The following is a 13,587-nucleotide window of genomic DNA, read 5'->3' on the forward strand; positions in this document are numbered from 1 at the left end:
GAGAGTAAGAGCACATGAAGGACTGTGCTTGCCAGTATCAAAATTCTATCATTATTAGCAGTACTGTGAGTCTAAAAGAACCAGTGACAGCCAGAGAGATGGTCAAGAGTTAAGGTACTTGTGTTGCATGCATCCTGATTTGATCCCCAGCTTGGCACATGGTTCTCCCAAGCAGGGGTCACTCCTGAGCACAAAGTCAGGAGTCTACCTGAGCACTGCTGTGTGTGGCCCACCACTACTGCCCACCACTGCCCTCCCCCAAAAGAAGGAAAAGCATTAAATTTCATGATAAAGGGTAATTAGACTATTTTCTCCAAGGCAAAATGGCAAGAGAACTAGATACAAAGGAAGGCGTAGGGTAACCAAAGCCCATGTTAGCTCAATTCTGTAGACAAAATCTCCAGTCCCAATGGCTTTCCTTCCTTCCTTCCTTCCTTCCTTCCTTCCTTCCTTCCTTCCTTCCTTCCTTCCTTCCTTCCTTCCTTCCTTCCTTCCTTCCTTCCTTCCTTCCTTCCTTCCTTCCTTCCTTTCTCCCTCCCTCCTTCCCTTCCTTCCTTCCTTCCTTCCTTCCTTCCTTCCTTCCTTCCTTCCTTCCTTCCTTCCTTCCTTCCTTCCTTCCTTCCTTCCTTCCTTTCCCTTCTTTCCTTTCTTTCCTCCATTCTGTTTGTGGAGGTGGTGATACTATACATGTATAGATGAATAAAACTAATCTGAAATTCCACAAAATTGTAAATAAATGGAAATCTAATATATAATATATTATATTAAAATTAATATTATGATTAATTCCATGTTAATATACTTAAAGTTTCATAAAATAAATAAAGCTTTCAGGAAAAATTTAATAACAGTGAAGAGAATTAAGAAAAGTGAAAAGGAAAAAATCTGAATAGGCCTATAGAGGATGATTCCAAGATAGGGAATGTTGACTTTCTATTAGAAAATTTTACATTATAGGTACTGCTGAAGTATTCCCATTCATAGACACCTGATCAGACATAGGATATCTAATACAAATGAGACAATAATATCTTCAGCATCTGTACTTTACAAGGGTAAGTTTTAGCCAAACTGCTGTTCCCAGATGGAAAATGATCCATCTTCCAATGGAAGGGCTCCAATTAGGCAACTGAAAATGCCAGGGGTGGAGAAAACATTGAGGAAATAAACCCGGCACATGGCAGAGTCCAAGAGGCACCAGCCCCAGAACGCTGCCTGGGAAAGGAGCCAGCAATGCTGGCTCAGTCTCAAAGTTATAAAGAAACAATCAGTGCTGCCGAGAGCAACTTCCAGAAAAGCCCAACTGCATCAGAGCTTTTGCTTTATTACAATTACTAGGAGAATGAGTCAGTCAAAGTAATTTTTTTCTTTGGATTTTTATTTTTTAGAGGGGCACACTCAGTAGTGCCTGGGGACTCCAAGCTCTGTGCTCAGGGGCACATTTAGAAGTGCAGGACACCATGGCATGTAGGTGATATGACATAGTCCACATACCAAGCAGGGGTTCGGTTCTGGCTTAGTCCTTTTTGATACTGCTCTGGCTTATAAAGTGTGTCTTATTTTGTTATATTTTTCCAACATTTGATTTTAGGCACCATGATTTTCAATATGGGTAATGGCGGGGTTTCACACATACACACACACACACACACACATACACACACACACACACACACACACACCAGCAGGGTTCACTTCCCTCCATCTCATCCCAGTGTCCATCCCCTGTCCTGTTCCCTCATCCTCTTTCAATGAGATGCGTTCTATTAAAAATCTCTTCGCAGGCCGAAGCGATAGTATACCCAGGTTCAATTCCCAACATCCCATATGGTCCCCCAAGCACTACCAGGTGTAATTCCTGAGCACAGAGCAAGGAGTAACCCCTGAACATCACTGGATGTGACCCTAAAAGCAAAATAATAATAATAATAATAACATTAAAAAATAAATAAAATCCTCTTCCCAGCTTCTGTTGCCTTTGAGTAGTTGTTATGTTTTTATGATGTGACTTTACGATTGGCCTTTCACGTGGCCGACCTGTGTTCGATTCCTCCGCCTCTCTCGGAGAGCCCGGCAAGCTACTGAGAGTATGGAGCCTGCATGGCAGAGCCTGGCAAGCTACCCGTGCATATTGGATATGCCAAAAACAGTAACAATAAGTCTCTCAATGAGAGACATTACTGGTGCCCGCTCGAACAAATTGATGAGCAACGGGATGACAGTGACAGTGACAGTGACTTTACATTTTGCACATAAAGGAGATCACTCAGTATCTGTTCCTTTCCTTTTGAGTAAGTTCACTCAGGATATTTCTCTCCAGACCTGTCACATAACTGTAAATCACATAATTTTGTTTTTTTCTAATGGCTGAGTAGTATTCCATTGTGTATATGTATCAGTTTCTTTATCCATTCATCTGTTCTTGGACACTTGGGTGTTTTTTTTCCCAAATTTTGGCTATTGTGAATAGTGAAGCAGAGAACAGAGAAACACAAACATCTTTTCTGAAGAGATTTTTGTTGTTGTTGTTGTTGTTGTTGTTCTTGGGATAAATGCCAAGAAGTGGAATTGCTGTATCATATGAAAGATCAATTCCTAGTTTATTGAGAAATATTTTGTTTACCAAAAAACGATGGACCAGTCAACATTTCCACATCAATGGATGCAGGTTTCTTTCCCCTCATCTATGCCAACACTTCCTTCTAATCTTTCTTATGTGTGCCAGTCTTACCAGTGTGAGGTGATATCTGTTATCTTTTTTTTTTCATGATGTGAGTTTTAAATGGAACTAAAGGATGAAGTCTACAAAAAAATATATCAAAAGTGGAAGCTGTAGAGCATAATTTTTGTAAATGCAGAGTATTTTTTTCTTTTTGGTTTTGGGGCCAATTTGGTGATTCTCAGGACTTACCCCTCCCTGGTTCTGCATTCAGAAATTACTCCTGGTGGTACTCGGAGGATAAAATACGATGCTGAGGATCGAACCTAGGTCAGCCACGTGTAAGGCAGACACCCTACCTTCTGTACTATCATACTGACCCCAGGAAGAGTATTCTTATAATCATTTTATATTTGTAGTATTCTAGTCTTATAAACTGTATCTTCTAGTAAGAGGGTCTTATAATAACCTAGGAAAGGAAAATTAAGTATTGCTAATCCAGTATTCAAAGACTGGTATCAAGATTCAATTAAAAATGAGTGTCCTGCTCAATATGCTGAGAAAAGGAAGACTAAAATAGGATGTGGGTGAGCTCCTAATTGCCATCTTTTTGCTCGCTCCAAAATCCCACACTGCACAGGAAGTACCAGATAGTCACTGGTATGTGGGGCACTGAGATATGACAGCAAACACACAGCCAAACGAAAGAAACCAAATTCCAGGCCTAACTAACACTTGTTATTTATAATAAAAACAATTTCCCTATTTTTTTTCAAATTGACTCTGTCAAAAACATAATAGGGAAAAAATTTGCTCCATTTTAGACTTTACCTTGCAGCCAGAAGCTCTCCCAGAAACATTTCAACTTTATGGACTTCATTTTTCTTCTCCGGAATGTGCTGTTTAGTCTCTCCTAAGTTTTCTGTACTTAATCTTTCACCCATTTCATGAATCCATAAGTTCAGTTTTCTGTGTTGATCCTCAAAGCTAAAAAATAACAAGCACATACACTTTTGAGAAATTTATTATGTGATTACTTAATTCATTAAGTTTGAATATTTGAGGCCATACTATGGCAATTATGAAAGAAAAACAATGAATCCACCCAATTTTCCACTTATTTCAATAACTGAACAATAAATCCTCATAATGTCTCATGAGATTCAAGCAGAAAAATATTAACATTAGCTAAACTGATTTCTTGGTTGAAGAGCTGGCAATTGCTGGCAGCTGCTCCCATTTCCATATCAGTGGGAACTCCACTCTGTGTCTTACAGCAAAGTCCACAGAGGGAAGCCAGTGGGTAGGACGGAAAAGTCAGAAGCCCTGGGAAATGAAAGAAAGTCATTTCTGGCTTTCTATGCTATGGAAATTTGACTCAGGCATAAGCGAAAGGCATAAGCTTCAAAAACAATATAAGTTGTCTGAGAAACCTGAACAAGAGTCAGGAAAATTTCTGTGCCACCAAAAAGACATCTGGAGTAGTTATATATTTTTCCACACTGGAAAATGAAGCTTCTGCTATATTTTGCTTTGTTCTGTATTTTTGTATTCACCACTATGTTACAGCTTTTTAATTGGGAACGGGATTAACTGAATCTCGAAGGTTATTTTTCTGCCATGCCTAACCCAGTTGAAATACTGCAAGCATATGACTACTAGAATATCCTAAAACCTAGATGTCAAAGCTCTAGTATCTTAAATTAGTCACATAGAAAACAAGTACAGGTATTTGTGCCATTCACGCTTAACTAGGGAATAATGTTTCTTTCTCTTTCTTTACTGAACATCTAGCCAAAACATATCCTCCAAACCTAAGCATGGCTTGTACTAGTGTGAATCTGTATGGACAGCTGAAACTTAAAATCTCAACTCATAATTTTGAATCTTATCTATTTATTCACAATCACCCTTTCCTCTAAGTTCTTAGAAATAGAGCCATACATGATGGAACCCACACTTAGCAAAAAGCCGTACCTTCCGAGCTCTAAGGCGCAGTCCTGCAGAGCTTGTCTGTCTTTAAGGCACTGTTTCAGGAATGCTTGGAATTCTTCATTGGCCTTTGTGATTTGCTCCTGAATACTACTGACCACTTGTTTAGACAAATGTGCATACAATGTTTGTCCCTCCTGAGTCACAGCATCCAGCTTGCTCTGCCCATCTCTCACTGAGTCCAGGATATTCTGTTTAGGGGAATAAAGACACATGAAAATTGCGAACCTGAAGAGGCCTTGGTGTACAGGACCACAAATCATAAATATGTACTGAGATAGAAAGTAAGACAAGAAAGAAGAAAGACAAAGCCCAAAGAAAGAAGGTCTTTAATAGGCTGGACCTGAATGATGTATACACTTGGAATATAATTAAGGCTGAATATTGAGGACGGTGCCTCTTGTCAGTCCTTGGAACCACTGAGGACAAACTGTGAGCACTGCAGGGTCGGAAAGGAGGATTTCTCATCAATTTCTTGTGGCCTAATTCTCCATAGATTCCCTCTGTCCAACCTGGTTCAGGCCTTACCTGTTCACATGGCTCGAGTGATGTCTTCTTCCCGACTGTTTCTTCTCCTCCTTCTCTCCTCCTCCTCTGCTTCCTTCCCCTCCCTTTGCTCCCCTTCCTTGGCCCCCTCTCTATCCTGCATACAAGGCCCTGTCCTCGAGTTCCTGGCTTTGCTACTCTGAGCCTCTCCTCTGAAGAATGACATGCCTGGATACGCCTTCAACAGAGCAAAAGGTCCCTGCCGCTGTGCTAGCTCTGCGGCTCCCTGAGTCCCGGGCTGGCAACCGCCACTCAGACTGTTCTGTGTGACGCTCCTACTGCATCTCATACCTCAAAGGTGACAGTTCCCCATGAGAAGACAAAACCTTTGACTCTGACCTCAGATAATGAGGTTACCAAGTGGAGAGAACAGGAATATTCAGGGTCAGGGGTTCAATGTGGGAGAGACACACAGGCAATTTAGTGCAGAAATATTGTACTCCTAAAACTTCCTGACATTTGCCTTCTTGAAAACCCATGTTATCACAATACAACACAAAGTAAATTCAAGGGGACCATTCCACTCCCAAATTCACCATGTCTCCTGCAAAATTAGCTCCCACTACTATAACCACCTTCCTAATTATTGCTAATAAGTCATCTACATGGTGTCATTCAGCCATAGACAGAAGGCTCAGTGCTTGAGACAGAAACATGGGGCATGGGGCCCAGGGGTGCATGGCTGCCACCAGAGCTGCCACCAAGGACACAGGAAGGGGCCAGTGTGGTGCAAGCATTCAATTGAAAATGGAGGGATATGCTCTCTCACTTGAGTTATCTTTCTGGCCCATGCCAATCTTTATTTATTTTCTTTAATGTGGGAGGGCACACCCAGTGGTGCTGAGGGATTAATCCTGAGTTAGTGTTCAGGGATCACTCTTGGAGGTGCTTGGAGGACCATATGTGTGGTGTTGGGGATCAAACATAATTTGGCTACCTCAGGCAAGTGCCCTACTTGCTATACCATGTCTCCAGTCAATCATTTCTTAGTTGTTTCACAATGATCTTTTCTTCCTAAGTACATCTATTTTTTTATAATCAGTGATGTCCATAAAACGTGTAAATTCTATTACTTTCATTTAAACAGATCCTGACTTCTTTTTGTTGTTGTTGTTGTTGCTTTTTGGGTCACACCTGGCGATGCACAGGGGTTACTCCTGGCTCTGTACTCAGGAATTGCCCCTGGAGGTGCTCAGGGGACCATATGGGATGCTGGGAATCAAACCCCAGTCGGCCGTGTGCAAGGCAAATGCCCTACTCACTGTGCTATTGCTGCAGCCCGATCCTGACTTCTAATTTAAATCATAGGTCATTAAAAAACAAAGACGCCAAGTCTTTTAAAACCCTCCTCCACAATAGTTATGGGAGGTAGACAGTATTTTTTATTACTTTAGTGCTAACAAAATGGAAACTAGGCTGAGTTTTGAATGAATTCTAAAGAAAGCCAAGGGACCAAGAAAAAAATAAGAAAAGAGTTAGAAAGTCTGTAACTCTAGTATATTTGCTCAACTTGGCTTCATATTGCTTTACTTCTTAAAGGCTCAAGAAATTGAATTATCTTAGGGAGGAAAAAAGATTGAATAAAATATAGTTTGGGAACATAATATAGTTGGATTGGAGTGATAGCACGGCAAGTAGGGCATTTGCCTTGCACACAGCGGACCCAGGTTCCCAGGTTCGATTCCTCTGCCCTCACGGCAGAGCATGGCAAGCTACCTGTGGAGTATTCGATATACCAAAAACAGTAACAACAAGTCTCACAGTGGAGACATTACTGGTGCCCGCTCGAGCAAATCGATGAACAACGAGAAGACAGTGCTACAGTGCATAGTTTGGGAAAAGTGATGATTCAGCTTTAACGTGAAGGTACTTTGGTGCATGGCGTTAGGGGAAGCACTGAAGTTTTCATACCTGAAGATCTTGAAGTTTTGCCTCTAGAACTTTGCTGTCACCGGTTCTATCTGATGATGCTGTGGCTGCTGCTTTTATTCCAGAAAACCATTCCTGGAATTCCTGCATCGACTCTTTTGAGGAAAAATAAATTTGAAAAAGAAAAATCAATGCAAATCCTCAGATAAGCACTTTCAGAATTATCAGAATGTATTAATTCTTCTAGTATTTTGCTTTATGAAATATTCCAGAAAGAAATTAATAATAATAATAATAATATATTAAAGAATGCAGCCTGATTTACAACCCTGGCTGTTCATGGCAGAATTAAAAAATTTCCTGGAGGAAAGATGAGGAAAATTTCTATTTCTGATCTATCTGATTTCCCTCTTGTTTCTTGTGGCAAAGAAAGAGAATGAACTTGCCTGAAGTTCATGTTTCTCTAATATCTGATGTTCTCAATGATTCTTTCTTGTGGCAGAGAGAGAGAGAGAATTAATTACTGGAATGTGTGTAAGTCCAGGAAGAACGTTCTGGGCATGTGAGAGCCATTTTTATGGCCAAGGGAGGAGCTGTCTTCTCTTCCCACCATCTCTGGGCATCCACCACAGACCCGGCCCAGTTGTCTCTGTGAGGGAAGCCAAGTCAACTGACATAGGACCAGCCACGCCCTAGCTGTCCAGCTGCCACTGTCTCGTGGCCTCTCCTAACATCCAACTTCATTGTGTCACTTCATCAAAGCAGTGAAACTAATTTTCCACATGGCGAGCTTGTCGGAGACAAGACTGTTACCAACATGGTGGCATTCTACTTCCTGAGGGGAGAATGACACAGCATTCTCCTCAGGATGAGAACTCCGGCTCAGCCTTTCTGCCTCAGCCCTCAAAAGAACTTCAAATGCTTTCTTTCTGTAACGTTCCCTCACCCTTCTGCTGGTTAGTTTCCAGGCAGCCTGAGGTTGGGATGCTGTCTCACAACAAGCGATCTTCCCTAAGTGGAGGCCTGTCGAGCTCACCGTTGAAGTGTTTCTCCAGAGAGTCCTGCAGGCTGGCCTGTGTTCTGGAGCACAGCTGGCTCACAGCTTCGTGTTTCTTGATGAGCCCCATCAGCGCACTGCCCAGCCTCTCCAGCTCCACTGAGTGGTACTTGCGGCACAGACCGTTGAGAGTTTCTTGGGTTGAGCTGATGCTGCTTTGCTGGCTTTGAAGTTCTTTTTGGATTTCCTAAAGGAAAAAAGTACACTCTGAAGGACATGCATCACGTTCAAAAGAAATACACCTTCAGCTCCACAATACCTTTTAAAAAAATCTACCATTTGATAGGACTGGAGCAATAGCACAGTGAGTAGGGTGTTTGCCTTGCACAAGGCCGACCCAGGTTCAATTCCTCCATCCCTCTCAGAGAGCCCAGCAAGCTACTGAGAGTATACCACCTGCATGGTAGAACCTGGCAAGCTACCTGTAGCTTATTCAATATGCCAAAAACAGTAACAACAAGTCTCACAATGGAGACATTACTGGTCCCCGCTTGAGCAAATCAGTGAACAACAGGACAGGATGACAGTGCTATGACCATTTGATGCTGTAAGAAAACCCAGGCAGTAATATTGTAGGGGACTATGTGGAAGGGTATTTCTTAGACATATGTGTTGATGTTTTTTTCTCTTCAGAGTTTTGCTCAGTTCCCCTTAGGAACAATTTTAAAAAAAGTTGTTGGGAGGTGGTTAACATTTGGATGATAACTGATGCTTATGGAACTCACAAGTCCTTGGGTTTAATCATTTGAATACAATTTCTTTTCTCCCACTGTTGCCGGGGCCATTGCTCCAGTCATGCTTGGGATGTGGTACTGGGGACAAAAGTCAGAGCCCTGTGCCTAGCTGGCATGCATATCGGCCCTTTGCTCTGTTCTCCAACGAAGTTGCCCATCTCAAGTCACATGGTTCAGCAGCCATGCAGGCTCCTCAGGGTGCTAGGCCAAGCTAAAATTACCAAAAGTTCATTTAAAATGTCAGTCATTTTAGGTTGCAAGTAGAATAAGAAACTCTGCCAAGATAGACTTAATTCTGTATCTCAAAAGTTCAACTCAACACTCAAGACATAGATAATGGATGAGAAATATCATCTACGAATGTGACAAAAGACACAGGTGTGGATTGTCTCCTCCACTGCTATTTAGAAGCTCTGTCCTTCTGGAGATGAGAGCAGACAGACTGACAAAAATAAATAATTAAGAGAAGAAAAAATCTTTGGCAGCCAAGATTGGAGATTTGTAGGAGTTCACACAGTTTTATAGGCCCGACAGCCGACCTCCACTCCCCCACCGCCGCCAAGCTCCAGGCTGCTCTCCACATGCTCGGGCCAAGCCTCACGCATGAGCGGACATAATCATGGACCGTGCGGCTGTTTCATCATCAAAAAGGGAGAGCCCAGCAAGCTACCCAGAATGTCCTGCCTGCATGGAAGAGCCTGGCAAGCTCCCTGTGGCATATTCAATATGCCAAATACAGTAACAATAACAGATCTCATTCCCCTGACCCTGAAAAGAGCCTCCAATCATTGGGAAAAACGAGTAAAGGGAGGCTGCTAAAATCTCAGGGCTGGGTACTGGAGAGATAGCACAGCAGGTAGGGCATTTGCCTTGCACGTGGCTGACCCGGTTCGAGTCCCAGCATCCCATATGGTCTCCCGAGCACCACCAGGAGTAATTCCTGAGTGCAAAGCCAGGAGTAACCCCTGAGCATTGCCGGGTGTGACCCCCCAAAAAGCAAAAAATAAAAATAAATAAATAAATAAATAAATAAATAAATAAATAAAATCTCAGGACTGGGATGAATGGAGATGTTACTGGTGCCCACTCGAGTAAATCAATGAACAACGGGATGACAATGATACAGTGATTAAAATAATATTGAAAATATTAAAATTATTATCTTAATATTAGAAACATTATCAAGTCAGCATAGGAATAGGCTCTACGGCAATTCTATTTTTGTGTTACTCATCTTTGATTTCTGTTTTTATATTACTCATCTTTGATTTCTTACCATCTGCATTTATTTCTCCACACGTTTCTTTGATGAGTCTCCCCTCACAAAACTTTGACCTGGCGTTAATATGGGTCACTGAGAATAGAGGTTACATTTTCATGATACTAACCATGAAACAGACGAAAGAGGGCAAAACTGATTACCATTGATGTTCAGACTCTCAGCAACTGACCTTGACTTTCTGCAGCCCTTCACAAGTCTCAGTTTGGGCACAGCTCATCAGTGATTCTTCTAGTTTTGCCAACTGAGATGTTAGCTCATTGATAAATTTCTCCACTTGAGTACTTTGAGCAGTGAAGTCCTTCAACGTCCCTTTTGCTTCTTCAGTAATTTCTTTGGCATGCTCCAGTTTCTGCCTTAAGTCTGCTTCTATAAACTAAACAGAGAGTCACATTTCACTCGATATCTATGAAGACCAGAACCCTGGAATTCAGTGGGTCTTTCTTTCAGGTGCACCTTCATAGTGAAAAGTATTTAAAACTACCCATGGACATCAATTCAATTTTTGGAATTAGGGAAGTCATTTAGTAGGCATTGCCAAACAATTTTAAGTGATGGGAATTGAAAAAATAAAGATTGCAGTTGACGTCAGGCATTCCAGGGTTAGTTTTGATTGAACTAACTGTTCAATCAAAAACTTGGCTATTCTCAGGGCTTACTCTGTGCTCAGGAGTCACTCCTGGCTGTGATCAGATCATTTGTGGTGCCAGGGCTAGAACATGGGTCAGCTACATACAAGGGTCTGACCCCATATACTACCTCTCATGATTGAAGCTCTGGGGAATATATGAGATCCCATTCCACAAACAGAGCAAAATCCACACAAATCTACCAAAATGGTGATCAAAACCTACCCTTCATTCTTCATGAGAAATGATCATGCATTTTTACCAACTGTAATCAATACATTGGATACATATCACTATAAGAAAGTATCAATAAATTGAAAGAATAAAATCTTGAGACAGAACCCTTTGCCTTAAGTCTGGGATACAGGCACCTAAGAGTGCCAGGCTAAGAGTGCCACCTAAGATTCACCAGCCAGGCTAGTGGATCTTTGGGCACCTGCTTTGATATAGCTCAGCCTTTCTGTTTGTATCAGCTCTGCCCAATCCCGCTTCATTATTCCTGCAGGCCTGAGCCATTAGCAGGGCACTAAAAGAAGATTTGCAATGGTGAGTCCTTTAAACTCAGGTCTTGAGTCAATGACTAAGAAAAGTATCAACAAAGAAGTCAAGATTCATAAATGTGCTCCTTGCTTCTGTCTACAAAAAAATGATCTATGGGGCAAGCTGAATTATGCCACTTCTAAAATTTAACAAGAGAAAAAGGGAACTGTCTCAAAATATTTGGGCTAGACATTTTTATTAATATTGACACAATGAATTCTAAAAATGTGAATATTTTAACTCATGAGTATGATACTGTTTACTTAGTATTGACCATAGTTAAAAGAATACAGCCAAACAAAAGTGTTTGTATAAAATGTATTCTTTATAAAGTATACAAGTTAGTAGGTGTATAATTTTTGTATAGTTTCACTTAAAGTAGTTATTACCAATCTCCCTGAGTGCTTACCTGAAGGTCTGGTGGTGTTTCTGGATTTTTAGTTAATTCTTTAAGATCATTCACTTTAGAATGAAGGTCTTCCAATTTCAGTGCTTTGCTTTTAACTTCAGACTGCCCAAAATAAAAGAAAAAGTGGGAAATCACAACTCAGTTCAACCACTAATACAGTCTATTTGGCATCAAATAATTTTATTTTATTTCTAAGTGCTCAACTAGAAACTACAGTGGAAAAATGTTTAATTTTTCAAATGTTTTTATTATTTATTAATGTGAATAAGTATCACCATTAACTATCACATGGAATGTGAGGAAACAGATGGAACTTTCTCATCTTTTACTGGGATAAAAAATACTACTGGAAATAATGTTAACCAGGTCTTGAGTCAGGAACTTTCCATAAACTGTTATTTACTCATGAATTTATTGCTGTTATTCTGGTAGCATTAAACTTTAAGTTTATCAAAGCATATGCTTATTTTAGTGCCTAATGCCTAGAAATATATCAGACCAAACAACGTCTATGAAGCTTATATTACTCTGATACTTAAAGCTAACAGAGATATTACAAAAAAAATTTAGACCAATTTCCTTGACTAACATCAATACAAAAATCCTCAACAAAATCTTGGCAAACCCAAGCACATAAAAATAATCATATACCATGATCAAGTGAAATTCATCCCAGGGATGCAAGAATGGCTTAATATATGTAAATCAATGAGCATAATGCACCATATCAATAAATATAAGATAAAAATCATATTATGATTCCAACTGATGCAGAGAAAGCTTTTGACAAGATTCAACACCCACTCATGTGAAAAATCCTCAAAAATATAGGGTTGGCAAAAACAGATGATTGACTAAAGAAACGCTGGTACATGTACACAATGGAATACTATGTAGCTGTCAGAAAACATGAAGTCATGAAATTTGCATATAAGTGGATCAACATGGAAAGTATCATGCTTAGTGAAATGAGTCAGAAAGAAAAAGACAGACATAGAAAGATTGCACTTATATGTGGAATATAATATAGCTGAGAAGTACAAATTTGCAATGATGCAATTTCTGGTAGATATTTCTCTGGACTTAGTTACTAAAATACTAAAATATAGAAATCCAAAATGGTGCGGTCACTAGTGCGGCCAGTTGACCTCATATAGCTTCATTCTCAGCAATGGAAAACAAATTATCAAATGCTTCCTTTTCAGCAGGTCCGACTTTAAGGGGGAGAAACTCCAAACAATAATAGTGATTTTTGTGTTGAAATATTTAATGTAATCAAAGTAAAGAGAAAGTAAAGTGAAATTTATCAGTTACACAGGTGGGGGGTTTGGGGGGCTAGGAGTGTGGGGGGATGGGGTGGAGCTATACTGTGATTCTTGGTGGTGGAATATGTGCACTGGTGAAGGGAGGGTGTTTGAGCATTGTATAACTGAGACTTAAACCTGAAACCTTTGTAATTTTTCACATGGTGATTCAATAAAAGAAAAAATAAATATAGGGTTGGAAGGAAGCATTTTAAATTTAGTGACAGACATTAATAAAAAGCCCATAGCCAATATTTATAATGGTGAAAATCTGGAAACATTTCCACTAAGATCAGGCACAAGATGAAGTTGTTCACTGTTCTATTTAACATTGTATTAGAAGTATTGGCAACAGTAATCAAATAAGAAAAGGAAATCAAAGGTATACAAATTTGAAAAGAGGAAGTTGAATTGCCTCTATTTGCAGATAACATGATTATATACATTGAAGACCCTAAAATGTCCACACAAATAATCTTAGAAACAACAAACTAATATAACAAAATGACAGGCTACCATGTCAGTACACACAAAAAAGATTGCATTCCTATATGCAAATAATGAATCAG

The 13,587-nt window shown here is 40.2% G+C and overlaps 1 protein-coding gene across 17 annotated transcripts in view; it reads right to left on the reverse strand.

The window, feature by feature from the left end:
- The window catches only part of SYNE1 (spectrin repeat containing nuclear envelope protein 1), a 561,745-nt gene that overhangs the window by 299,503 nt on the left and 248,655 nt on the right, over positions 1-13,587 (reverse strand). For all 17 annotated transcript variants that reach the window (XM_055134197.1, XM_055134196.1, XM_055134206.1 and 14 more), the window contains 6 exons: positions 11,715-11,816; positions 10,309-10,512; positions 8,103-8,310; positions 7,109-7,221; positions 4,637-4,842; positions 3,491-3,646 (listed from right to left, as the gene is read on the reverse strand). In XM_055134197.1, the coding sequence (XP_054990172.1) occupies positions 3,491-3,646; positions 4,637-4,842; positions 7,109-7,221; positions 8,103-8,310; positions 10,309-10,512; positions 11,715-11,816 (989 nt within the window). The remainder of the gene's footprint in view (positions 1-3,490; positions 3,647-4,636; positions 4,843-7,108; positions 7,222-8,102; positions 8,311-10,308; positions 10,513-11,714; positions 11,817-13,587) is intronic.

This window comes from Sorex araneus, chromosome 4, assembly GCF_027595985.1.
Source record: "Sorex araneus isolate mSorAra2 chromosome 4, mSorAra2.pri, whole genome shotgun sequence".
NCBI classification, from domain to species: domain Eukaryota; kingdom Metazoa; phylum Chordata; class Mammalia; order Eulipotyphla; family Soricidae; genus Sorex; species Sorex araneus.